This window comes from Pseudorca crassidens, chromosome 15, assembly GCF_039906515.1.
Source record: "Pseudorca crassidens isolate mPseCra1 chromosome 15, mPseCra1.hap1, whole genome shotgun sequence".
In the NCBI taxonomy this organism is placed as follows: domain Eukaryota; kingdom Metazoa; phylum Chordata; class Mammalia; order Artiodactyla; family Delphinidae; genus Pseudorca; species Pseudorca crassidens.
The window spans coordinates 80,740,287-80,767,477 of record NC_090310.1 but is presented as its reverse complement, the minus strand read 5'-3'; the positions used below and the strand labels follow the sequence as shown (position 1 = coordinate 80,767,477).

Below are 27,191 nucleotides of genomic sequence, written 5' to 3'. Positions count from 1 at the left end.
GTTTCCCTATTCCTACTGAAAAGTTTGGACTTTTATTTTGCTCAATTTTGACACTAGGATTTTTAACTATCAGTGCTATTGTGTTTACAGCTTTCAAGGTTTCAGAGTTCAAAGGTTATCTATTAACATGTAGAGTGAGGCTACACTTATGTGAAGACTCAATTTGGTTTCACTTGTTCATAGTTTCTTTGTTTTGTAGCAGTGCCCGAAGTCATTTGTTTTGGTAAGTTAAATGAAGTTTCTTGTTTAGGAAGAGTGTGTCTATGGACTGTATTTTGGTATGTGACTATAAGACTTTAAAAAATATTTTAAAGAAAGATATTCATCTTCCCTGAGAAAAGGAACTCTAGTACTAGAAGTGATCAATATCAGTGTACTTGAGTGAGGGGAAAAAAAAAAAGAGTTCTGGCTTAAGAATCTACTTCTGGAACTGCTAATTAATTAAGTGTGAGTAAGTAATTGGTTCACTTCCTTTTTAAAAAAGACTAACCAGACCATATGTGGGGTTAGTAGTTATATATAAAATGACAGCAAAACATCACACTTGGCAAATTCTTCCCCTTTGCTGAGAAACTGTCTCTCAAGTTCCATTTCCTACTTATTAAGGATTGCACTGCTCACCAGTGGAGCATTTATGTAGGGCTTTTTTTGTCCTGATTTATTAAAAATATACTTCAAGGGCCTTTCTTGATATGTTTTAAGTTTTTCCATTTTGGACACACCAAAGGCCAATAAAAAAAACACAACAAAACAAACTTGGCTATTTTGTGGTGACTTAACATAGCACCCTTTACTTTTGCATTCGTTTGCATCTTGGGGCAGAGAACTTGGTGGATATGATTGTTGCTTCTTTGGTTCCTCCTTGGGGCTTACTTAAAATGGGGGAATATCACTGGCCTTCGGAATCATAACCTTTTCTTTTTTAGTGAGCAAATAAAAAGAATAGCTGCGAAACGCTTTCAATTAAGGGGAGGGGGAAGGCTAGTTTTTTTTTTTTCCCTCCAGTTTTAAGCCTGGTTTCATCCACGTGGATTTCTATCAAAGCCAAGTGGATTCTTGGCATCTAGGCCAAGTTTAGAAACCTCAAGTTATAGCAGCGCAAGCTCAGCCCTTTCAGAAAAATAGGAACAACTAAAAGTAGCTTTACGGAGATACTAATTTAAAAAATATTTTAATCATCTTATCGACCTTTCTCATGCTTGAAGAAAATTTGAAAAAATGTTGTTTGTGCACAGTTGCCTTCTAACCTACCCAAATGGGGGTAAAGGCTTTTCGTTTGTTGGTAATGCAGGATGACCCAGGAGTTCGGGCGACCAGCCCCTCCCCTCGCCTGGGCACACCTTGCATGGGAGGGGGAAGCGGCGAGGCAGAGGCCTGGAACTGCGCTTGCGCACTGCCCTCGTGGCCCCCTCCCCGCGTACCTGTCACTGGAACCGCCGGGGCGCGCGCGGGCCACGTGAAGCCGGATGGCGGCAGGCGGGGGGTGTGGGGGTGGTGGAAGGCGCGCGCGTGCGCGGGAGTGGCAGGGCGAGAACAGGGAGTGCGCGCGCTCGGCCGCTCGCTCGCGTCCGGGAGGCGGAGGTCCGTGGCGGTGGGCGGGGCAGGGGCGCGCCTGCGCAGATCACGTGGATGTGGGGGCGTGGCAGAGGGCGTGGCCGGGCGGCCGGTGAAGGCAGGAGGCGGGGCGTCTCCGAGCGGCCGGGCCGAGGGAGGGCGCAACAGCTGCTCCTTGAGCACTTTCTGACCGAACAGTCCCCCTGCGCCTGACGCGCCGCGCCCCGGCGGCTCTAGGGACCCCCCGCGCCTGCACTGTCCTCGCGCAGACGAGTAGGGGGCGCCCGCGCCTTTGACCCCCGTGAGCACCCCCGCCCCGCTCACCTTAGCCCCGCGCCTGAGGTGAGCCCGGCCCCCAAATCCTCCAGGCGGGGGTGGGGGTGGGGGACGCTCCTTTTGGGGGGGACTTCAAGGCGCGAAGCCCCGAGGCGCCCTGGGGGATGGCCTCGCCTCTCGCGCAGTGGCCCCAAGTCTCTTTTGGGGGGCCGGTGCGGGCGCGGAATCCCGGAGGTGTCCGCACAAAAGGCCGAGAGAAACTCCCCGTCGCCTCCCCTCCCTCTTGCCTTCCCCGCCCCCTCCCCTCCTCGCCTGCTCCCTCCTCATTCAAACCTCGGCTCGCTCGTGTGGTGTCAGTTCAGTCCCGGCCGCCGCCGAGCGAGGAAATGGCTGAGGAGCCGGAGCCGCAGGTAAAGGGGGCGCGCCCCCCGCCCCCGCGGGACCCCAGGGGGCTCCTCGTCTCGCCCCTCCGGCGTCCCCGGAGCCCGCCCTCGAGTTTCCCGTGCTCATTATCTCGTCCCCTCCCCGGACGGTTCCCCCGCCCCGCCGCCCCCCCCCCCACCGTTCCTACTCTCTATTTCGCTCCTCTAGGGCGCCCCCTCCCCTCCTGGCTTCTGAGCGATTCCACTGGCGAGAAGGTGTCGGGCGAGCCCCCGGTGTGCACAGACTGTGTTTGACCATCACACTCTGGGAAACAGTCTAGATGGCTTGGGGGCGGAGAAGTGCCCCCTTCCCTGGGTCGGGAGCCAGGGGCCCGCCGGAGGGAGCTCGGGGGCTGCGTGGGGGGCTGTTTCTGAAAAGTTGGGTGGCTCCGCCGGACAGGTCTCCCCGTTTGCCAACTCTGCCGTGGGGCGCGGGCGGAGGGGAGCGGGCCGGCGCGGGGTCCCCTGCTATGGCCCGAGAGGGGCCGGGGCAAGTTGGAAACAGCCAAAACAATGCGTCCTAACAGGCATCCCCCGCAAACAATGGCCGGGACCGTCCGCACGGGCCGGGCGGAGGGCGCGTCTACAGGGGCCAAGGGAGGGGCTTGGCCTCGCCGCGGACCCGGCCGCGCACCCCAGCCAGCCCTCCGGGCGCCCCCAAATCCGTCCCCGGGAGTCCCGGTCCTCTGCCCACCCCTGAGCAGGCGGTGCACCGGGCTGCGTTTCCTGGATGTGTGATGAGGGTTTTTTTTTCCCCCCTTTAATTTTAAAATATTTTTTTAACTTTTTTTTTTTAATAACCCTTAAATGCTTTAAGAATATATCACTCAATTCTAGTGGGAGACGCAAAGCCAGCTGGAAGCAGAACTAGGAACTCTAAAGGGCAGGAGGGATTGAAATGTTAGCCTAAAAGTGTTTCTTTTTTTTTTTTTTTTAAAGGGAAGTTTCTGCCAGGAGGCGCTGAGTGGCGAGACCGCTCAGTTTCAGATGTAGAGCCCTCTTCACTCTTGATTTGGCCCTAAAATGCGAGCCGCACGGGATGTGGAGGGAGAGGGGGAGGAGGGCGCTGCTGGGGGCCCTGGGAGGCTGGATTTGGGATGGCCCGGGCGGTCTTGCTCCGAGGGGGCCAGACCAGGCCTGCGGGGTGCGCAGGCCGCGGTACCTGCGCCCCGGGGATCGGAATAGAAGTTCAAGTCCCGGGTTGGAGCCCACATTTTAGGATTCAGGGTAGGGCCACCGAGGACGGGAAGCCGCATTCTTGGGCGGGTGGGTGGGGGTGGGGTGGGTGGGGGGAGGCAGTTTCCCCCCAGGGCTTATTAAAGAGAGCAGGAGAGGGCCACCAGTGGCCACTTCTGGGACCCCAAGCAGCTTGTTCACACTTGGAGCAGTGTAAACTTTTTTTTCTCTCATTTTGTTGCTTTTTCCAAGAAAAGGATAGTCACTTCAGAGTTTGAGGCTTTGCTGTGTTGTTCCCCTTTGAAATTCCTTGAGCCTCAATTTATCTTTCTGGATCAGCCTATAGGGCTTGGAGCGTTAAGCTTGAACATTCCTTCACGTGTATTAAAGACAGGCGGGTGCAGTGGTTCTTTGGTCGGTCTGGGGTCCTATGTTATTGACCGCCGTGCAAACGAGCAGGTTTCCTAGTTTTCTAGATCGTTTGGAATCATTAAGGTGTATGTTTTAAGAAGCCTAGGTCTGATTTAGTTCAGGTTGATTCAATTATGTCTTCATCGCTTTTGAGTTGGTTGAATGAGTTGACATGAGATTAAGCCCAACAAAAGAAAAGGCAGGGTAACAGCAGCTGCCAGCCAGGCCTGGCCACTAGGTAGGGGTCCTTAGGGGGCCTGTACCTTCTCTTTTGTATGTGTCAAGAAGTACATTTAAAATGTTTTCGACTGTACTTTTCCCCCCTGGAATGGATGGACCGTCTTGATTGATAGCAAATAAGACTTAAAATAGTGAATTTTGTAATACTTTGAGAATGAGTAATAGATCTAGATTTTCTAAAAAGTCTTTAGCGCAGTAGTGACAAGTGTAGAGCAATAACCTAATTGGTTTTTGTCTGAAAAGTGTAACAGTCAAACCACTAGTTTGTGCTTGCTTAGTTAATGTGTGCTAAGAACTTTTAAGGTGTGTCCTTAATGGTAGATGACTTTTTCTGAGAAGTCCTGTTTATTTTAGATACTGTTTTGTTTAGTATTCTAAAGACTGTAGTAGTGCGTGTGCGTGTGCGTGTGTGTGTGTGTGTGTGTGTGTGTTTAATCCTGGTGTTTTAGTGGAAGTCGACCCCCACCCCACATTGCTGCCATTTTAAATCAGTTATATAAATCCTGAATTCCAGAGGTAGGGACTTATTTAAAAATTCAGTTGTCAATAGCTACAGGCCAAATTTATCATTTATTTGGCTTGTTTGGTAGAATAGGGTTAATAATCCGATTGTTTGGAATTTTAATTATTTGGCGAGACGAGGGAGGCTGCTCCTTTAGAATTGCACATTGATTTTGCATGCTGGAGGAGGGAGTAGGGGAAGATTATGACTTTTCTAGGTAAAGGACACAGACTTTTTTCTTTCGTGTCCAACTTCTTTCAGTCCTTTTATCTTCACAACACCGTCAAACACTGCCGTTTGACCTTTGCTGTGTGTTTTTAATAACTTGTGAGATCGAAGTTTAGTAGTTGTCTTGGGTTCATATTATTCCCTTTCACTTCTTAATCAAAAAAAGGAACTAATACACCACTCAGATAAAACTTGTAGAAAATGTTTTGCTCCTTTGTCCTGAAGAATCGATTTAGATAACAGCTTGGTTGTTTTTTTTTTTTTCCAAGTAGGGGAGGAAGAGGGAGGGGTGAAGGTTTTGACTTTCCCAGTAAAGGTTTAAGGTGGAGGTCGGTCTGCGTTCTCTTAATAATCCTCCATTTTTGGCAGTGGAACTTCAGGGAGAAATAGCAGCCCCTGTTTTAATAAAAACCCCTTCCAGTGGTCCTTTTCAAGAGGAAATCTGGAAATAAGACTCAGTCATCAAGTCACTTACAAACTGATGAAATAATTAAGGAATATAATGGCCTGGCAAGGACAGAGTCCCTCTGTCTCCTCATTTCAGATAAATGCTAATCACTTCTCTCTCTTTTAACAACATTTATGATGAAATGGCCTGTTTTTGCCACAGCAGGGTTGCTTTGCCAACCCAGAGCACTCTTAATTCTGATACGCTTGATTAGAGCCTCAGGGGTCCCAAAAGATGTGCTGTTTTCCCACTTTGTAAAATTACATTCTTTTCTCACAGTTGTCGCAAACATGATATTGGTTGATAAGAACTTTTGAGTAGTTTTAATGATTCTTTACTGCTTACAGTCTACTACTTTAAAAAAAAGATAGACTTTTATCTCTCTTAAGACTATAAATGATTGGACCTTTTTTACATTTTACATGAAGCTTTGTTTCCATTTGCTCAAAAAAAAAAAAAAAAGAAAAGTCAATTCAGATCATTCCAGCTCACAGATGCCACTATGGCCTGTAAGCGTTTTCTAGCTTGCTGGGTATGACTTGTTTTAAATGGTTCATTTCTAATTTCAGTTTAATTGTGTAATAGTGTGTTTAATAGATGAATTGGAAAGGTGAAGTCAAAGAACTGAACAATGGCTATGTATTTTCAAGCTTCAGAATTACACAGTAAGAATGAAACACATGAGACAGTTGGATAAACTGAGTATTCATTCCTGTAGAATAAAATAAATGTAAGGAGATTTTAAGTTAAATGACTTTATTTGGAATATACTGAGTAGTTTTCAAATTGCTGAGGTGTGCTGCAGAATAAAAAAAAAACTGGAAGGTATTTACAGAACAGCCACTGAAGTGGAATTAGAGGAATCCAATCATATTAAATACTCTAAATAGTGAAGAGTTTAGTTACAGCATGTAAATGAAAGTCGTGACAGTGGAAGAGTCTTGATTTGTATGCCTCATCTTCAGATCTTTGGGGGAGGGGTGCTGACTAGTTTAAATGCACGTGGAAGAAAGAATGAGTTGCACAAAGACAGCAGGAAATTTCTTAAATCTGCGGGAGGGAAGCTTGATCATCATAGCTGAATGGCCTCATTTGGGGCAGTATAAAACCTTCTGAAATGTTGGTGAAATGTTGACTTTTGGCAGTAAGGTGATCTGGATTATTTTTCTCCAACTGATACTATGGTTAGGCAAATTTGCAGTGGTATGTAGGGCAAAGGATTGGGAATTGAGACCATGAGGGCAGATAGAAATCTGACTTTGAGGAAGTGGGAGGACAGGGACCATCCTTTCCTAAAATCGGCAGCTATTGATAAGTAAGCTCAATTCTTGTATAAATCTATCTTCCCAGTAAATAGAGGGGCAGCCCCTGTCAGCCAGGTGCCACCACACGTTGCTCATTTATGCTTCGGGCTGGAATGCTCATTAGAACACTTTATATTTGAACATTTGTTGACGGACTCTTCTGAACATCCCCATAACTTCCTGCCCAGGGTAACAACATAACTGAGTTACTGGAAATTTGGGGCCAGTTTGGTAATTTTGTGATAAAGTTGAGAAATAAAATTACTAAACCCGAAAAGACAGCTTAATAAGTTGTATGAGAGAATTAGTTTAATTCTTTACCCTTTGTCCTCGAGCTTTACCAGAGTTGCTCTTGGCCTGTACGGCCCTCCACTTGCTATGGGAGAGCAATCGTGGAGTGAGCTGCTAGTTTTTTAACGGGTTCGTGTAATGTTTTTTGTGTTGGTGTTCATTAGTTTCTAGTGTGTCGGGGAACCTTCTGAATTTAAAATATAGTTCTATGGACTGGAAATTGAGAGTCCACATATGTATTGTTCCTGAGTCAGCATTAGGAAGAACACTTGTTTTTATATTTCCTACCTGTAACAAATCAGGATAACCTCAGAACAGTTCAGTTATACCAGAAGAAGTGTTTTTGTGTTTTTTAAATTAGTGGATAAGTTCTTTTCAGTTCAGTATATAAGTCTACTGAGCAGTGATTGTATTAATTGAAGGGAGACTTTTTTTTCTTATTTTTGAGAGCAAATAGGTGATTTGAAAGAGCCAGACATACAGCTTTAGTATTTACTCAACAGAGATGGGGAGGGGAATATTTAAATGTGGCTAAAGAAAGATCTCATGCCTTAAAAGGCATTGCCCTTGTTTACATATAATCTGAAGTTGGTTAAATTGGCTATAATTAAGAACATTCACCATTAGGCACTGTGGAAAAAGAGGTGTAGTTGTGTAGGGTAATGGGTAATATGATGGTTATAGTGATTTGTATATCTGTGTGTGTTATATACACACAGATATACATATACACACGTGTGTGTGTGTGTGTGTGTGTGTGCAGTGTTTTCTTTGTAGAGAGTTAAAGAATACAGGTAGTTTTTGTTTTTTTTTTTAGTTTGTTGAAATCTCTTTGAAGTTAGTCCTGTCCAAAATCTTTGCAAGATACTTAAGGTAGTACTGGTTAAGTGGTAATAATAGAAACTCACGATAGCAGTGTGCTTAATCTTGCTTAAGTAAAAATTAAAACAATTAATTTCCCTTATAATTCTTTTTTTCACGTCAAGATGGAATTTTTAAAAGCCAGTTTACAGGCCACAGTATCTGTTAATATTGATAATACTAAAACTAAAAATATGTGGTGTTTTAAGTTCATATTAAGATCGTTTATCAAGCTTAATTAATTTAGGAGGAATCAGGCAGAGTTCTTAATCATGACGCTGAAATATGCTAGTAGGAATATATTTTTATCCTACTTCGATCTCTAATCCCATGTAGCACCGAGCACCTACACAGAATTTCAAGAAAATGAGCCTTTATCCCATCGGATCTTCGCAAGCCTTGCCTTTGAACAATCATTTGCTTTCGAATAGATTGTAATGTTGAATGTAAACTTCGAATATTTTAGTCTTTCTCTCTCTCTCGCTTAACTTTTAAACATCTTTCCACAGCTATGTTGGGGAAGTTGGGTTGGCCATCTGTTCAGTGGGTGTGACCTTGGTGATTTCCTTGCAATAGTGTTGAAGGATTTAAAGTTGTAGGTTTTGATTGCTACTGTGGATTACTTTGTAGAGTTCTCTTCACTTGTCAGATTAAGGAAAAAATAGTATGTGCAAAATAGAGAAGGGAAACCTATAGAAAAACCGGCAGTTTCCTAACCACATCTTGGAGATAATTTTGAAGTTTAAAGGATACAAATGAATTGGCCGGAGACTAGTAGTTTGTTTAGACTGAATGTTTTAGTGATCATTTATTTGGACGCTTAGGTAACTTGGGTGGTGGTAGGGAGAGTAGATTTGTAGGAATACTGCAAATTACTTGACTATAAATAGAATTTTTAAGTGTGTTTGACAGGTTTTGAGGGCCTTGAATACCTTATTGCTCCATAATATGGTAATAAATATTCCATGCCAAGACATGTCAGATAACCTGTTCAGCCGAGGTAGGGATGTGGGGTCTCTAAAGGCGACAGTTTGAGTACAGCTGTACATTAAGAACAGTATTTCCAAATTAACATTGTCAGCAAGGTGGCATTCACCTCTGATTTACTGTGCTTAAGCACAAATTATGGTGCTTTTCATTAAGCATTGTATACTGGGTAGTATCAATATTTGCTAATTTCAAGGTCGATAGGTATTGGCAGAATTCATAGTAAATTTACTCACAGATGAATATCTGCTTTAAAAAGAGATAAATGACCTAAAGAACACCAGACTTATATTTCAGGTGGTTGTAGCAGTTATGGCTTCTATTCTTTTCAAAGCTTATGTTGTGGTGAATTAGAAAAAAGTATCTACTTAAGTGATCACAATATAAATTAAACCCTAGTATTCGCTCAAAATATTAGGTTATACTGAATAACCTCTTGCCTTAGGTGCCTTAGGTGTGTCTGGCTGATGGTCAAGTGCTGTCATTAACCTGAGTAAAGGTTAAGAAAACTTGTTTTAGACGTTGAAAAACATTTTTGCTGAGCGCCTTTCAATAAGCTGAGTGTGTTCAGAATGCTCACTTTTCTTCAAACTAAAAGCAGTTAGACTGTAGGTGTTGGTTTATAACGTCTTCCCTACCCCCTCCATCTCCAGTTCTTTGTCGAGACAGACAATTCACTTTATCAGCAGTGCCATTGGCGTACTGTTGGCGTCCGTGTGCTCCATACATGGAAACGCCGAAAGTGCTGGGGAGCCTGTGTGTGCACACTTCCCTCAGTTGGAATGGTGATATGTTGCTGTTACCAGTAATTAGGTTACGATGTCTGGTTTCCTTAAGTTCTGTTATTATTAAAGTCTTTATTATTACAGGCACTCTATAAAGATTTTTGTTGAGCAGACTGAGTGTAGTTATTGATGTATAGTTTAAGGAAGTGTTTTGTCTGCATTTAGTTTTCTAAGTCGAGTTGAGGGTATTTGCTTAGAGAGATGTCCCTAGCAGGCCCTGCATTTTGAGTTTGGTAGGTCAATAAGGAGAGTGGTTATAAAGCCAAGTGATGCAGTTTTGCTTCTACTAGTTAACTTTATGGTATGATTATATATGATTCATTTTTTATTATACTCTTAACATTGCAGAAAATGGCAATTAGATGGCAGCCTCAGATAGCTGTGTAGAAGTCTTGATGAACGTTCAAGTTAATTTTAATATCAAGTCAGTTACGGTTGGTGACTGTGGCCAAAAATGCACGTACTCATTCTCTACCTGTACTGATTATGTGGTGTTTCTTGAGAGCCTCACCCTGTGCCAGGGACCCTTTCTAGGCACTGGGGGGCAGCAGTGAGCCAGGCCGACAGGATCTCTGCCCCTGGGATCTTACTTTAAAGGGAGTGGCCCATAGTTTTCGTATCTTTTGGGAGAATAGTAAGGATTGCTTGTGACCCTAGTGCTGGGGACAGCTGGGCACAGTTAATGACCATCAGAATCTGTCCCAGAAACTTCCCTGGAGGAAGAAGTCCTTGGGTTTTGCCTGGGAGGGTCTTCTTCCCCAGCTGACTGCACCCCAAGATTCCCTGGCCTGGGACATCCTTCCCTCCCTCCTGTTCACCCTCTTGGGCAAAACTGAAGCTCTTCTTTCTCCGAAGGTTTTTCCCACTACCCTCCTTTACCAATCCTTTAGGTCTTGTGTTGGAAGCTGATGATGACTTACTTAACCCAGATATTTAACATTTCAGAGATAGAGTTGAAACTAAATTGTCTTTCTAAGACAGGAATTTCCAGTATATGCTGTTACCCAATGTGGGAAATAATAGGGATGTACCCACATCATGTTTGATCCAGATACTGAGTTTAGGATTGGTGTCTTTTGGGGAAAGATCATTTATAGAAAAGTGGAGTTCCCCCAAACTTAAAAATGTCACGGACCAGTGAAATTTCTTATAAAAAAAAAAATTATGTTGAGGTCTGACCTGGGGGACTTTGATTTTGCCAAATTAGGACATTAAAAAAAAAAAAAGCCTGCAATTGCCACTCTTTTGTTTTATGAAAAGGGTATTTTGGCATCAAAAAGTAGAAAGGACCTCAAATAAAGGACAATCTTTATTCAGATTGGAATTAATTCACATAGCTTTGTGTAGAGCTCATTGAGCAGTTTTTCTCTTTCTCATTCAGCTGTTGGCCAGTGAAAACAGTGTTGTCGGGTTTGAGAACTGCTTTTCTAGAGTGTGTGCTGTTACTTTCTTCAGTTAAAATATTACCTGGGACACTAGCACTCAGTAAATATTTGTTGAATGAGTAAGTGACTACACAGAAACCCGAATTATCAATCACAGATCCAAATATCATTTAACATCTTGATTAGCATAATCATTAAATATTCTTTTGAGTATGTCTATCCATAAATGTAGATCTAACCCCAGGACCACAGAGTTTTGGAACCTGGCAAGTGGTCCTGTAATTTAACCACCCTCATTAAGTAGACAGAGAAAGGTGAGGTATGTAGTGGTGCCAGCTTTAAGGTTGTGGCTTGGCCAGGACTGGAACTCAGGTCTCTGGAGTGTTCTGTTCTGTCCTACCCAGCAGCTGGTAGCCAGCCCATGTGTTTATCCTCCACTGTGATTGCAATAAAAGACTAAGAAATTAAGATAAAACACTTTATTTAGTCCATTCTTTCTGTACCCTAAACTTTGATCTGCAGTCTTATTTAGAAAAGCTTAATGTTAAAGATCTAGTTTACTCAAAACTAAAGATAACAGGGAGTATGAGAATTTTCTTTCTCTGAGCGTAAAGAGTGGAAGAAATGTTTCCTCCTCCTCTGAGCCTACAGGCCCTTCCTTGCTCTTTGAGGAAGTGGAGAGAAGGAAAGTTGTGTGTGTTTTTTTAATATAACGTTGACTGTGGTGGGAATAGTTTGCATGTCTTTTTGTTTTCTTGGGTAGAATTAACTGACTTCAGTTAAAGGAGTTGGGACTATTTAAAAACAATTCCTGTGCTTGCTGTAAAGGTGGAGGGTGTTGGCTTTAGAGGTTGATTCTTCTGCAAGAGTGAAAATTAGCTTCTAGATCGGACCCTGTAGAGTTAAATCAACTCATGCATTTTTTACCTGGTCAGTGTATATGTGAAAGGTGGATTAGAAATGAGAGGATCTATTTTCTGATGAAACACTAAGCCACGTTGAACCAGCTATGTTGAGGATTTTATTTTAAATGTGTACATTCACAGAGTAGCTTTGTGTATATTTGTTGTTTGGACAAGGAAGCCCTACCCTGCCTGACGCTGTTAAAAGCAAACTGGGATTTGGGCAGTGGAATGAAGGCCAGAATATCCAGTGAACCAAAATACATCAATATCAAGGTTCTGCTTTGCCAGGAGGAGCAGCGGTTCTGAGGTGTGTTTCTTGAATGGGGATTTTAGGAAAGGGTCCCATTTTCTTGTGCTTATGTTGTTGACTTATGTATGGGTAATCTTTGAGTGTGCTTTTAGGCATTTGTGTTTCTTGTATGATTTGTCTGTAAGACAGTTTGAAACTCTGGCTTTTGAAATTTTACCTAAAGTGCTTTTATTGTTATTTTTTACAATTCTTATAGTCTCTATACTTATACAGGTTGTTTGTAAGGATACACATGTGCATTTTAATGGCAGTTAAAACAAACTCAGCTGAAATTGACAATTTCTGTCCTGAAACTTTACATTTTAGATGTAAATCATTAAAGCACCAGGTTTTCAGTTTAACTGCATGAATTTCTGGCAGTTTGATAAGGGTACTGACTGGATAAAATGCTAATGATTTAATTAACGAGCACTTTAACAGGATGCGCTGTGTTAGTTAAAAGTGAAGCAGCTGAATTAGGTACATTCTGTGCTTCGTGGGAAGGACCACTGTGAGTCATCGGCCAGCCTTCTCTTTTCTCTGACTGGAGCTATAGCCGTTTCTATTTTTTTTTCCTCTAGGTTTTGGAAATCCCTTGTCTCCAGGTTGCTGGAATTGACTTCTTGCTCAACTGAATCACTCACTTGATGAAGACAAAGAGAACTAATGCTTTGTGCTGACTCACCTCTGAATCCAAGCACTGGGGAGTCTGTCTGCCTGGTTTGTGGAAAGATCCAGTGATTGTTTTTATCACTAAGCTTCCTGAGACTTCTGAAGATAAGAAGTCAGAGGAATATACACTTTCTTTTGAATTTTTATAACATACTTGCTCTAGTTTTGAAGCCTCGGGCTGCTGGGCGTGTGAGTGACAAGTCTTTACAAGTGGCCTTATTCCAACTCCAGAGATTCCTCACCCAGATTCTAATTTTATATACAATCCTCAAGAGACAGGAAACATGCCAACTCAATCCCTCTTGATGTATATGGATGGACCAGAAGTTATTGGCAATTCTCTTGGCACCCAAATGGAGATCGATGATGCCATGACAATAAAAGGGACCGCTGCTGTTCCTTTCAGAGCCACACAGGAGAAAAACATAATCCAAATAGAAGGGTATATGCCCTTGGACTGCATGTTTTGCAGTCAGACCTTCACACATTCGGAAGACCTCAATAAACACGTCTTAATGCAACATCGGCCTATCCTCTGTGAGCCCGCCGTTCTGCGTGTTGAAGCAGAGTATCTGAGTCCTCTTGATAAAGTTCAGGTGAGAACAGAACCTCCAAAGGATAAGAATTGCAAGGAAAACGAAGAACTTTGCTGTGAAGTGTGTGGGCAGACGTTTCGAGCCGCCTTCGACGTTGAGATCCACATGAAGAAACACAAGGACTCTTTCACTTACGGGTGTAATGTGTGTGGCAGAAGATTCAAGGAGCCCTGGTTTCTGAAGAATCACATGCGAACGCACACTGGCAAATCGGGGGCCAAGAGCAGACCACAGCCAGGCCTGGAGAGCCCGGTGACCATCAACGAGGTGGTGCAGGAGCACGCGGCTGAGAGCGTCTCATCTCCTTACAAGATCTGCATGGTTTGTGGCTTTCTGTTTCCAAATAAAGAAAGTCTCATTGATCACAGGAAGATGCACACCAAAGACACTGCTTCCGGTACCCGCAGCTCACAGACAGACACGCAGCAGGAGGGAATGCCGTCTCCGGGGGAAGAGTTGCTGCAGTTCTTAAACCTAAGACCCAGGTCTCACCCTGAGGTCACGAAGAAGCCGGCCAAATGGATACCTCAGCTGGACCCGTTCACCACCTACCAAGCCTGGCAGCTGGCCACCAAAGGGAAGGTCGCTGTGTGCCGAGAGGTGAAGGAGCAGCCGGGCCAGGAGGGGAGCACCGACAACGATGAGTCCTGTTCAGACAAAGAAGAGCTGGGGGAAATTTGGAACGCGAATAAAAGCCATCCCGAAGGTTCCGGAAAGTCCAAGACAAGTAAAAGCGGTTGTCCAGGTCTCTCACAAGATAAGGAGAAGCCCAGACACCCCGCCGGTGAAGTGCCTTCCGTGGACGCAGACCCCAAGTTAGCCAGTAACAAAGAGAAGCCGACGCATTGCTCCGAGTGTGGCAAAGCCTTCAGAACCTACCACCAGCTGGTCCTGCACTCCCGGGTGCACAAGAAGGACCGTAGGGCTGATGCCGAGTCGCCGCCCATGTCAGTGGACGGCAGGCAGCCGAGCACCTGTTCTCCGGACCTGCCCCCGACCCTGGAGGAGAACGGAGCCATCGATCGAGAAGGTGGCTCTGAAGACGGGTCCGAGGATGGGCTTCCAGAAGGGCTCCACCTGGGTAAGCTGCTGGGTGGTGCACTGTCCCTCCTCTGCTCGGTGCCAGAGGACACTAGCCGGTTATCAGGGTGGGGAGGTGGGTTTGAGTGCCGGCTGTTTCTGGTGTCATCCCCCTGTTGTAAGTCCCTTAGCCTCTCGGGGCCTTCACTTTCTCATTTCTGTAACAGTAGGGTGGAGTTATAAGGCTTATCGAGGTTTCTTCCTGTTCTAAGAGTGATGTGATTTCATACTTTGCTAACAGGAGACACACATTATTTTATTTTTTTTAAACCAATCTTTTAAATTAATTAATTTTTGGCTGCGTTGGATCTTCGTTGGGTCTTCGTTGCTGTGCGCGGGCTTTCTCTAGTTGGGCCAGCGGAGGCTACTCTTGGTTGCGGTGCGCAGGCTTCTCATCACAGTGGCTTCTCTTGTTGCGGAGCATGGGCTCTAGGCGTGCGGGCTCAGTAGTTGTGGCTCGTGGGCTCTAGAGCGCAGGCTCAGTAGCTGTGGTTCGCGGGCTTAGCTGCTCCGCGGCATGTGGGATCTTCCTGAACCGGGGCTCGAACCCATGTGCCCTGCGTTGGCAGGCAGATTCTTAACCACTGTGCCATCAGGGAAGTCCCAGGACACACATGATTTTACCTTGTGCATCGGCGCTGCTTCGCTGGGGCAGTTTTGCCCCCAGTGGACATCTGGCACTGTCTGGAGACAGTTTTGGTCGTCACCACTGTGTTGGTGTGTGTGCCGCTGACACCCAGTAAGTGGAGGCCTGGGATGCACTACACATCCTCCCAGGCACAGGGCAGGCCCCCCCCCCCCACCCGTACCAGTAGTGTCAGAGTTGAGAGATGCTGGCCTTCCCTTACAGTTTCCCAGCATTTCTGATCTTAATCTATAAAAACAAGTTATCCTTATATGCAGTGCACTTCCCTTTCTGTCAAGGGCCAGCTTTCACACGTTTATTCCAGACGGATATCTGTGGGCACAGATCAGTACTGGGAATGGTTGTCAATCAGAGAAAGAGTATTAGGCCATTTGGTGCTGCCTGGTCCCCTATCCTTTGTGTCTGGGGGCAAGTATTCATTCATAGCTCATTCACTGAAACAATTTGTAAAGTAAAGAGAATGTGAACACACCAAAGATGATGTAAAGATCTCACTTGCTCAGTCAAAATTCTAATGTACTGATGGCATTTATGGGAAACGGAAGCCATCGCTGAGGTCCTGTTGACCTATCTCTTGAGTCCCAGTGGGCGTCATCTAGGGCGGAGGATTCCACCTGTGGTTCAGATCATGCCCGTCTTCACGAAAACCACAGCTTCTCTACCCATTTAATAATATTTTGTTTGAACAGAGGATTCTGCTGCTGGAGAACACTGAATAAACCCCTGCATAATCAACACAGGAATGATGAGATCATGAATTAGTCTTAGAGAAACGGTATCATTTACAGACTGGTCTTGGGTTTAAACATGCTGGCCTCTTGCATTGTAACTTGACAGTGTGTTGATGTCTCTAAGAACCCCGGGTGTGAGATCCAGGGTGAATGTGACCAGATAATACATCTTCTCTGAAGCTGGTGCCCAGTTCTTTTTCTGATCACAGGATGGGTGTGAGAGCAGCAGTTTTCATATCAAATATTTAGCATGTTTAGAGTTTCCTGGGAGACAGGAAACCTAGCACTTAGCATGCTTACAATCTTCATTTTTCAGAAATCTAGAAAACGCATTATGGTGTCTTAATGACATCATAAACATGACTTTAAACCAGCCCTCCAGTTTTCTAAGTGATTCCTCTTAGTGGCAGTGCTGTTTGTGGGCCTGCAGTAATGGGGAGGTAATTAGGCCTGTGAGATAGATGCCCCGGTGCCCTGAAAGAAATGAGCTAGCCGGTCACATTCTGCCAGTAGGTGGTGTGGGCAGAACTGGGTGGAAAACTTGGGCCCAGTCGGCAGGCAGATAGAATAGCCCATGATAGTTGGGAGCGCCAAGACTTGCGTTGAGTCTGGTTCTACCACTGCCTTGTTCTGTGACCCATTTCGTGTTGCTTAACCTTTCTTTGCCCTGATTTCCCTGTTTACAAAATTGGTTCATTGACCCTTGTCTTCCACCTCCCAAGGATGATTTCAACTGCCTATTTATAAAAAGTCCTCTAAAGGGCAGCACAAGCAAAATCACAGGTGGTGCTGAAGGACCAGGAACCAGGTAGATGTGGACATTTCCCAGGAACCAGGTAGATGTGGACATTTCATGCCCTTTGTGTTAGAATAAAGGCGTTTCATAACGTTTGGGATATGATGCAACATACCGTAAATCCTGACACATAGCTGGAAGTAGGAAATTGCAGTGAGGTGCAAGCCCAGCTACAGAGTTGGGTGTGATTGTCAGAAAGAGAGCTGGGCATTCTACGTTAGGGAATGGACTTTCATGAATTAATATTATGATGTGGTCTTCTAGTCTAGATTTATTTTATTGTTATGTACTGTATCAGCCTGGCTTTCTTTAGATTTACTTTTAAGATCAAAAAGCAGAGTAAATAATTTATCTTTATTGTTTTCAACTTTAAGCTATAAATGGCTTTATTAATAATAGTTGTTCATGTAAATTATTTTTAAAAGTCTTCATGACACCTTTTTAGATCAAGGGTTGTCTCTGCTGTCTTAGAGTGTCCAGAGGTTTAGAGGTGGCTACATTGTCTTCAGGGAAGTTTAGGGGTGACAGAGATTTTATAGTCCTGTCTTTTTTTTTTTTGGCTGTGCCTCGTTCCCCGACTAGGGATTGAACCTGGGCCCTCGGCAGTGAAAATGTGGAGTCCTAACTACTGGACCACCAGGGAATTCCCTATATAGTCCCGTCTTTATTGTACCTGGAGGCTCACCGTGGTTTAGTTATAAGTTGCTTTTTAAAATCAGTGAAATCTATAATCTAGACTGCGGAATGTGGAAGGAGCCAGGAAGAGGCCATTTAGTAGGGAATTACAGTTTTTCAAGGCAAAAGGACAAGTTATGCTAAATTTAAAGAGATGACCTGACTTATGTTGTAGTCATATTGTGATTTATGTAATATGATATAATTTAATAATATAAGAGGAGGTTCATCTAGAACTTACGCCCATATATGGCAAGCCGGTACTTTAACTGCAGCACGGCTGTCTGGGAGGGCTGCTGTGTCCTCCTCTCATTAGTGGCCCCCCCAGGACCTTCATTTACTCCCCTGTTCTGATCAGGCTGCAGAGAGTGAAGTTTAAAGTTCAACCCTGGGTCATTTGGGGACAGATTTTGAGTTGTCAGGTACATTTAGCCCGTGTGAGTGCTTGTGGGTAATACAACCTGCTTTCCAAAAACGTTGCTAAATTTTGACAAACTTTCCTAGGTGTTTGCCCAGGGCCAAGCTTTTTTATTTTCTGTAAAGATTAAGTTGTGCTCACTGCCCTCTAGTGGTAACTTGCTTAAGCTTAAGACAAAAAGCTTTTCCTCTGGTGGTTGGGAAAGTCGGTGATTTGTATTGGCTTGGTTTTCTAAATTACTTATTCTGAAGAATCTGGATATTCCAGCCTGTGTGCAGGTCCAGCTTGAGTTTGCCAGGTTCTGCGTGTCTCAGACTTGTTGGGAGAGCGGACAGCTGCCCGTTGGTTTCAGTCTATTAAATGGTCCTGTGATCGAGGTAGATGAAGAACTGAATCTTACAGTGAACTCTGCTGTGCTCAGAAAAAAAACTGATGCACACTTGCTTTAATACTGCAGGCAACCTCAAAGCAACATTTGGCATGTTTTTAGCCAATACCTAATATAAAAATTATTTTATACTTTCCAAAAATGTTTCTATCAAGAATCTTTAAGTCAGCTCGCCCTGTTCACATACTTGAGCCATCTTCTTACATGAATTATTTTTGTTTCTGTTTTAAGATAAAAATGATGATGGAGGAAAAATAAAGCATCTTACATCCTCAAGAGAATGTAGTTATTGTGGGAAGTTTTTCCGTTCAAATTATTACCTCAATATTCATCTCAGAACACATACAGGTAAGGAACTTCTTAGATTTGTTTACAGCATGTATTAGTTGAGAGGATTATGATGTAGTTCTGTGTCTGATTTTTTTTGTTGTTGTTGTGTTGTTCAGATATTCTGCTAGATCCTTGGACTAGCTTAAGGATATATGTGTAGTCTGTTGATTGTTGTGAAGTTAATTTCTCCTTTATCCTAACTCTCATCTTATTAAAACCTCTTTAACATTTTTTAATGCCACAGCTCTTTTGCATTAATTTTTATGATTTAGAATGCAATGAATATATTTAAGAATCATTTATTTATTTTTAAGTTTATTTTAATTAATTATTTTTGGGCCGTGCCACACGTCTTGTGGGATCTTAGTTCCCTGACCAGGGATTGAACATGTGCCCTTGGCGGTGAAAGCGCAGAGTCCTAACCACTGGACCGCCAGGGAATTCCCAATAATCTTTTCTTTAGGTTGTAGAAGCAGCTGTAACATAATGGTTTAGGAGGCTGTGTGGACTTGAATTTGCACATCTGCTCACCGGTGTACAACCTTAGGCAAATTACTTAACTCTTCTGCGCTCCCATTTTCTTAGCTGTAGAAGTGGGATAATATTCACTCCCATAGGACTGTTATGAAGATTAAATGAGATAATTTTAAAGTGTGCTTTTTAATTTTTTAAATTAAAGACGTGTTCACATTTTCAAATATTTGGGGTAGAAAGGGCGATGAAGCAAACAACTCATGACAGATCCTGGATGTGAAGATTAATAGACAAGAAGGGAAAAGGAAAGGACCCCATTTTCTATGTCTTATTTGTTTCGATGCCTTTCATAAACTTCTGTAATAGAGTGACATTTCTTGTTTTAGGTGAAAAACCATACAAATGTGAATTTTGTGACTATGCTGCAGCCCAGAAGACCTCTCTGCGGTATCACCTGGAGAGACATCACAAGGACAAGCAGACCGATGCTGCTGCTGAAGTCAGGAACGAGGGGAAAAACCAGGAGACGGAAGATGCACTTCTAACCACTGACAGTGCGCAAACCAAAAATCAGAAAAGATGTTTTGATGGTGCCAAAGATGTTAAAGGCAGCTCACCTGCAAAGCAACTGAAGGGGATGGCCCCTGCCTTTCAGAACATTCTGGGCAGTGCTGTCCTCTTAGCAGTACACAAAGATACTCAGGATTTCAGTAAAAACGCAGCTGATGACAGTGCCGATAAACTGAGCAAAAATCCTGCCCCTGCTTATTTGGACGTGTTAAAAAAGAGACCAGCAGTTGAACCTCAGGCACACAACCTCACCTGCAGAACAGAAGTGGACGTGGCCCCTCACCCAGACGGCCGGGTGGCCCATCACGTCCAGGTCGGCCACAGAGAGAAGAAAGCGGAGGTCGATGCCAACTGTCAGGAGAAGCCCTTAAACTTATCCCTCGGGGCTTCCCACTGCTGCCCGGCAGCTTCTTTGGGTAAAAGTGTGACCACGAGTACCACCTGCCCGTTCTGCACCTTCAAGACATTTTATCCAGAGGTTCTAACGATGCACCAGAGACTGGAGCATAAGTACAACCCAGATAGCCACAGAAACTGTCGGAACAAGTCTCTGCTTCGAAGTCGACGGACCGGATGCCCCCCAGCTTTACTGGGGAAAGATGTGCCTCCCCTGTCGAATCCCTACAAGCCCAAGCCCAGGCCCGCCTTCCCAGCGCAGCCCAGACCCCTGCCGTCCGAGAAAGCAAAGCCCACCCCCCCGGGGCCCGGCAAAGCCCCTCTGACTTCAGGGATCGACTCCAGCACTTTAGCCCCCAGCAACCTGAAGTCCCACCGGCCGCCGCAGAGCCTCGGGGGGCTGGGGGCCGCGGCCCGGCAGCCGCCTTCCGAGATGTTCGCCAAAGCCAGCGCGACCCCGGCCGCGGATAAAGCCAAGCGGCTGGAGCCCAAGCCCAAGCCTCAGCCTCCTGCCGGGGCCCCGGCTCAGCCCGCCCCAGGCGGCGCCCTCAATGGCTGCAGTGACCACACCCCCAGGAATGACAGCCTCTGGGCGCCACCGGCCCGGGACTACTTCTGCGGCCGCGGCGCCGAGCCGGACGAGCCGCTCCCCAAGCGGCCAAGGGTCGGGGCCCCGGCCCGCGATGGGGACCAACCCAGCCCCCACTACCGGCGGCCCTTCGACCTCCCCAAGTTCCATGTGGTGCACGGCCTCACGTCGCTGCTGCCCCCCGAGTGCGCGTGCCCTCCGCCCACTGCGCTGCCTGCGCGGCCCCGCTTCTTGGCCACCGGCGAGGCGGATGCGGCCGTGCTGCCCGCGCAGAAGCCCTTCGCTGCGGCTGGAGCCCTGTTCCCCTGCGGCCCCGCGGGCCCCGCGGCCGGGTCGGCGCTGGAAGGTGGGTGTCCTGGAGATGGGGGCTTCCGGGAGGGCGAGACGTTCCGAGACCGGGCAGTGGTTCGGGGCCCCCAAACTCGGCCCTACAGGATGAAAGCTTATTCCCCAGTGTTTCATTTCGCTCTTTTAATTTAATTTTCTCCCTGGTTGGGAGGATGGTGAAAAGCGCTTGAGGACCCAGGAGTCTGATGTCAGGTGTCATTTATGCCCGCTCACCTGACTTCGTCACGGTCCAGTTTTCTCCTTTGCACGTGTGTGTTGCGTCCAGCGCTCCAGCCCACCCTGGGAGGTGGGAACCCGGAGGTGGGGTACTTCTGTCCATGTCTCACCACCCCTACTAGACTGTGAACTCACTCAGGGCAGAAAATGAGTTTTATAAAACTTTGGTATGCAGCCCTTGTCAGGTGCCCAGCACAGGGTGGTGCCAGGGGTGCTCAGTAAATACCCATGAGGACCCTTGATCCACCAGAGCAGAAGGCTAAGAACTGCTGGTTAAACAATCTTTTGAACAGCTTGATGTTCAGACTTACAGAACTGCACTGCCTTCTTTAGCCTTTGTTAAATAGTTAAGTGAATTGTAGAAAGCACAGTTTTTCCCTGTATTGTCCATTACGCTCATAGATACTTTGGTGTCTTTAACGCCCTTGCTAACTCATGACAGTTTCATAGAGGTGTCTGACACATACCTGTGCCTGCAAAAAAGTAGATCAGAGTGTCGTGGGGACCTGTCCCCCTTGGAAAACGTGATGAAACCACCATGCCTTCTTTTGTCGGATATAAACTCTGCAGGTTTGTCCGTCCCAAAGGGACAAATCCATTTTGAACCTCTCAGTTTGTATTTATTTCAAATTAAAGATTCTGTGTGGTGACAATGCTCTATCAAGGATGGCTTGATGCCAGTTGATCTGGTAGGGACAGCAAATTAAACAATTGCTTTCATACAGTCCAGTGACTTTTATAAAAATTCTGATGAAGATATAATTTTTGCAGCCTTTTGATTAGAAGCGTCCCCTTTTTTCCCCCTCCTCGGCACTTAAAATGGACATGAGTCATAACTGTGTCTTTACTTGAAGAGAAAAGGCTCTGTGTTGCAAGTAAATCAGTCTTTTTTTCCCTCCTCCTCCACACAGTTTTGGTTCATGATACACAAAGCTTTAAAATCCTTATGCTGCTGTTTCCTTTTAGCTTTTTAATTTTTACTGATGACCACCTAGCACTTAGATAATTTTAGCTTTAGTGACTTAAAATTCTGTGCTAAGAAATGTCCTCGTGGCATTTAAAACCATTTCACCTTGTAAGTAACTTTATAACATGTATGCATCTTATGTGTTCTGGTCATCTTGTCAGTTAGGAATTTTGAAAATTGACTTCTAACATCCCACACATTTTACCTAACTGTTGAACTTAATTCTAAATGCCCTTTTATGCTTTTTTTTTTTTCAATCAGGAAAAAGGCCTGTGTCCTATCAACACTTATCTAGCAGCATGCTACAGAAGAGGAACTATGAGAATTTTATTGGGAACGCACATTATCGACCAAATGACAAAAAAACTTGATTCCCTATTTTGGGGATGAAAGGTGAGCACATATAATGCATTGGTTTTACTTAATTGAAAATAAACCATCTAGCTTATCCAGTATAATAATAAAAAGTAAAATTGCTTTGAATTTGACTTTTGAAGTGTCTTAAAACAGAGTCCTCCCGGTCTCTGCATATCAGCGGCGATGATAATGGTAAAAACAACAATAGCAACTGGAAGTTACTAAGCATTTGTTTCATGCCAGGTGTTGAGTGAAGTGTTTTATCGCCATCAGCTCATTTAATCCTTCTTACAGCATCAGGTCAGGGGTTAGCCAACTGCCTACCACCTGTTTTTGTCAATAAAGTTTTATTGGCACACAGCCACATCCATTCCTTTACGTATTGTCTGTGACTGCTTGGTGCCACAGCAGCAGAGGTGGGTAATTGGGATAGGGACTTCATGGCCTGCAAAGCCGAGAATATTAACTGTCTGGCCCTTTACAGAACAAGTTTGCCGATCCCTGGGTTAGGAGGTCCTGTGCCCACTTTACAGATATGGAGACTGAGACTTGGATTATGTAACTTGCCCAGCGCCTTACTCTGCCTACTTTTGGTCGTAGGTCTGCACAGTCCAAGGCCTGTGCCCCAACCCTCCAGTTTAAGAGCTTGTTCAAAGCCTTTATAAATCCTTATCTGTTGGGGGAGGGGAGTGGGACAGAGCAAGTAGGTTTATTTCGACTTTTTGGTTCACATGGCAAATGTATCTAACGGTAGCTACCCCAAAGCCTCAGTGTTCTTGGAGTTGTACACGTGTTAGTTTAGTTACTTCCAAGTTTGGGCAGAGGGCATGATGTCTGTGTGAGAGTCACACTAGGATGCTTTTAAAAATAAATTGAATGGAAAGATTGGGGCTCATGGACCGATCTAGTTCCCTCCCAGATGACTCTTGTCCTGTCAAACCACCACCATATCCCCATGGAGCAGACTCTTGACTGAGTGCCTGCTAGATCTAGGTACAGAGATAAAGGCTCATGGACTAGGGCAGAATTTCTTCTTCTGTTTTCACTGGGACACATGGGGCCCATCAGCCTCTGCAGCTCTACATCCTTCTCTTCCGCTCAGGTGATGCCAGTGGTGTGAGACTGGTGTCATCACAGGAATGAGATTAAATCCACTCTGCCTTAAAACCTGAAAACAGAAAATTTATAGGTTGTAAGCAATAGATTATTTGCACTGCATGTAACAGCAGATGGGAACCGTCCCGTTTATCCAGCTCCGGCCTCTTCCTGCAGCCTCTGGGCTACTCTGCTTGCATTTCTCTCTCCCCGGGAACATTCTTCCTGCACCCTCTTTGCCAAACAACCTCGTTCTGAGACTTCAGGACCAGCTCACATATCATCTCTGCAGAATGTTTGCCGGGAACTGGGGCTTCCCTGTTTGTGTTCCATCTGAGCTGTGGTTCTTACCCATTTGTGCCCATCTTACCTGTGCGTCAGGCTTCCACTCCGAGCTAAGCTGAGGAGGGGTCTCCTTCGTTCAGTGGCTGGCCCATCGCTGGGAATTTCAGCCATACAAGTCGATAGGTGTTGGCTGAACAAATATTGTTACACTCTGTGCCATGAATTTCCCTTTCATAGGGTATAAACTTCCAGAGTTTCTTATAGGTGGCAGTTGCCTTTGGCAACTGTCAGATATGAATTCTGGTTCTTGGTTAAATCATCTTCATTAAATCACTGTTAAGTATATATTAGCACCCCCTAAATAGTGCAGCTTTTATTTATTTAGACTCCTGAGACTTTGGTCACAAAATTTAATCTTAAATGGAACCCATTGCATTTCTAGATCCCTTTAGCTCTATTTATTTATTATACTTTTTTTTTTCTTTTTTAAGACTTTTGTATACTGTATTTAGTTTTATCCTAATCATCTTTAAACCTTTCCCCCTCCCCCCCTTAGGTCTTGATGGATATAAATGTGTACTCTCCATGAAATTGAATTAGTTCATCTTTTGAAAAAGCAGATGGTGAAAGCTACTGAAATAAGCTGTGATTGTACTGTACATATATAAAGAACACTACGGTTTTGTAAAGTTGTTCTGTTAACTTTTGTACCAAATAGCAATAAAAACTATAGTTGGAACAGTTGGGTTGTACACAAATGGAGACCGGACATCTCTATTTTGCCCTGAATAATATTTTTTTTAGAATTGACCAAATAAGAAGTGGAGTTTTTTTGCATACTTGAGCGCTGCTGAAAAGAAATCATTTGGGCTGGGGGGTGGGATGGGGAGAAAGTATATAACGCTTGCACCTCAGGTAAAACTGTAAATATATGTTGTAAACCTGCTTGTTTAAAACTGTGTGTATTCTTTTCTCTAATGTTGCTCATCACTTGGAGCATGTTTCTGCTACTTGTCCTCTTTCATTTAAAATGTATGTTTTTTAAAAAATTTCTCAATGATTTGTATTATGTTAAATCCTCCGCAGTCTGTTGTCTTAACAGAATTGTTAACAGAAGCATTGACCCCCTATGAATATGTGCTGCATGTACGGAGATCAGCCATTCTGAATTTGGTGCCCTTTTACTGCAAATTTCGGTATGTCATCTGAGAAAGACCCAGATCCACAGTCCTTTTCTGAGGGAATGGCATGGTTTGTGGGATTTTTAAGTGTGTGTATCTACAGGGAAACATTTCCTCTGTAGGCCAGCCACACATTCAATAAGCGTACCAAATCGTATGTGGAGTTACTTAAATTTGTTTTCTATCAAATTAATCATTTTTGTTGGACAATTCCTGGGTTTTTCTGGCATTTGCCTAAATTCATATATAAAAATATAAACACTAAATTGTACATGTGAATTATATATATATTGGAAACAATTTTAAAAGAAATGAAAGTTTTGGGGTAATTTTAGGTTTGCATTTGGAAGTCTTGGTGTGTCTGGCATTTGGGTTAACTGTGGACACACTCAGGTTAATTACAGACACGTGGATTTTGCAGGAGTGCGTGCTGGCTGAGTTTTCTGGTACTCAGGGGAGAGGTAATCTGTTTTGAGACCTCAGTTGTCTTCCCATTTTTGGTTGTTTTGAAGCAGCAGCGTTTTTCTCAGTGTACATGCGATTTGGGTTTTAATGAGAGGCTAGCCACCAGCCGGCTTACTAGATGTTTTAAACTTCTATTCTCTTAATCCGCTGTCCCATGGCTGAGTGTATTCTGCAGTACCTGGGTTTAGCGACCACAAAATTCTTCATTAACAAAACTGTTTCAAAAGTAAATTTGCACTGTTAATTTTTCTTGCCCTGCCCTTCTCCGTTAGAGCAAGGGTAATGTCCTCAAAGAATCCTGATGTTTTTTTGTTTGTTTTCATTATGCAACATGACACCTACTCGATAGAAAAGTCTTAACTCCCAGGTGAAAAGGGAGACCTGGTTTGAGATCAGTCTGCTGGCATCGTGATGAAGTGCTTTGTATCAGGAAAGTGTACACTATTTACCTTTCTTCCTGTTCACAAGCTGAGCCATATGTACATAATCTAGATTTTTGTTTTCATAGTTTTGCACTTTTATAGCCTACTTTTGAAGATTAACACATTTGCAAGATGATTGACCTGATCCTTACCTAATCCAATGAGTGTTACAGAAAGCTTGCTGTGATGATAAATATAAATCCTAAAAGGGGATACATGATAATAGAGGGCTGAAATTTAAATCTGTATTTAAAAAAAAAAAAATCACCAAATCTATTTGAAAACAAGTCAGTTCGTGTTATGCTGAAATTTTTGGGGGCTTTCAGATTTCTCCTTCTTAACCACATTTCTGAGTGCATAAAAATATCAGTTTTTTTTCTTTCCACAGCCCTTGTACTCCAAAATGTGTTTTTTTTTTTTTTTTTTTGTCCATCAGTATTAACTATTGGGATACTACTGGTTTTGTGTTTTTTTTTTTTCTTTGAGACAACAGTACATATAATAGAGGTACAATCTGTTGGATTTTTGTTTATGTATTTATTTCATTCCAGTTTGATTTATTTTAATTGTTGATACTTAAGTTGTCAAACCATAGACATTACTTGTTTTATTTATGATATATTTCAGCTTAAAGTTATGTTATTATATGTGGATGTAAATATAGATTTGGTGTTTTGCAGTCTTGGGCTTTGGTCTTTATTGTGTCCCTGCTTTCTGATTTTGTTTTAACTTTTTATAAATGTAATTTTAGACATACACCATAATAGATGAATATAATGAGTCCCCATGTGCTCGTCAGCAACACTTTGCCAGTCTCTTTGTGATTCCCCACCCCTTTCCTGAGTATTTTAAAGCAAATCTTAGACATAATTTAATTTCATTCCTCAGACACTTCTAAGTATCTCTGACAGGTAAGGGCTTTTCCTGATCACACCTAACTAAGCGGAAAACGATTTCTCATAACTGACCTCCATGTCTGTCTGCATTCCCTGGTTGTCTCAGAAACGTCTTCTGACAACTGGTAAGTTGCAGTCAGGATCCAAACAAGATCCACTTACTTGGTTTAGTTGATAGGTTTCTTAACCCGATTTTAATCTTAACCTTCTACCCCCGACACACACACACACACACACACACACACACACACACACCATGACATTTTATTTATTGAAGAAACTGGGTCATTTGTCCTGTAGAAGTTCTCACTTTCTTGTTTGGGTTTATTGCATATTTGTGGTTTCATCTAACCTGTGTCTGCAGCCTCTATATGTAGTCCTATAAACGGGTAAATAAAAGTCTAGAGGTTTAAAGTAGATCTCAATTTTGGGGAGGCGGGGGCTTCTTCATCCCATCGCACTTCAACTGCATCACCTCTGGACACGTACAATGTGTGACTGTTAACTACTTTCATGTATTCAACCCTTTTTTTC

General features: G+C 44.0%; 1 protein-coding gene across 4 annotated transcripts in view; it reads left to right on the top strand.

The window, feature by feature from the left end:
- The window catches only part of ZNF217 (zinc finger protein 217), a 40,897-nt gene extending 14,457 nt beyond the window's left edge, over positions 1–26,440 (top strand). The window contains exons 1-6 of one of the 4 annotated variants that reach the window (XM_067708537.1): positions 1,719–1,896; positions 12,646–14,413; positions 18,298–18,414; positions 19,257–20,771; positions 22,218–22,349; positions 24,250–26,440. In XM_067708537.1, the coding sequence (XP_067564638.1) occupies positions 13,021–14,413; positions 18,298–18,414; positions 19,257–20,771; positions 22,218–22,327 (3,135 nt within the window). In that variant the 5' untranslated portion in view covers positions 1,719–1,896; positions 12,646–13,020 and the 3' untranslated portion in view covers positions 22,328–22,349; positions 24,250–26,440. Of the gene's footprint in view, positions 1–1,718; positions 1,897–2,132; positions 2,241–3,362; positions 3,480–12,645; positions 14,414–18,297; positions 18,415–19,256; positions 20,772–22,217; positions 22,350–24,249 lie in introns of those variants that run through there. The other 3 variants (XM_067708535.1, XM_067708538.1, XM_067708536.1) reach the window with 3 other exon arrangements.
- The last annotated feature ends 751 nt before the right edge of the window (positions 26,441–27,191 follow it).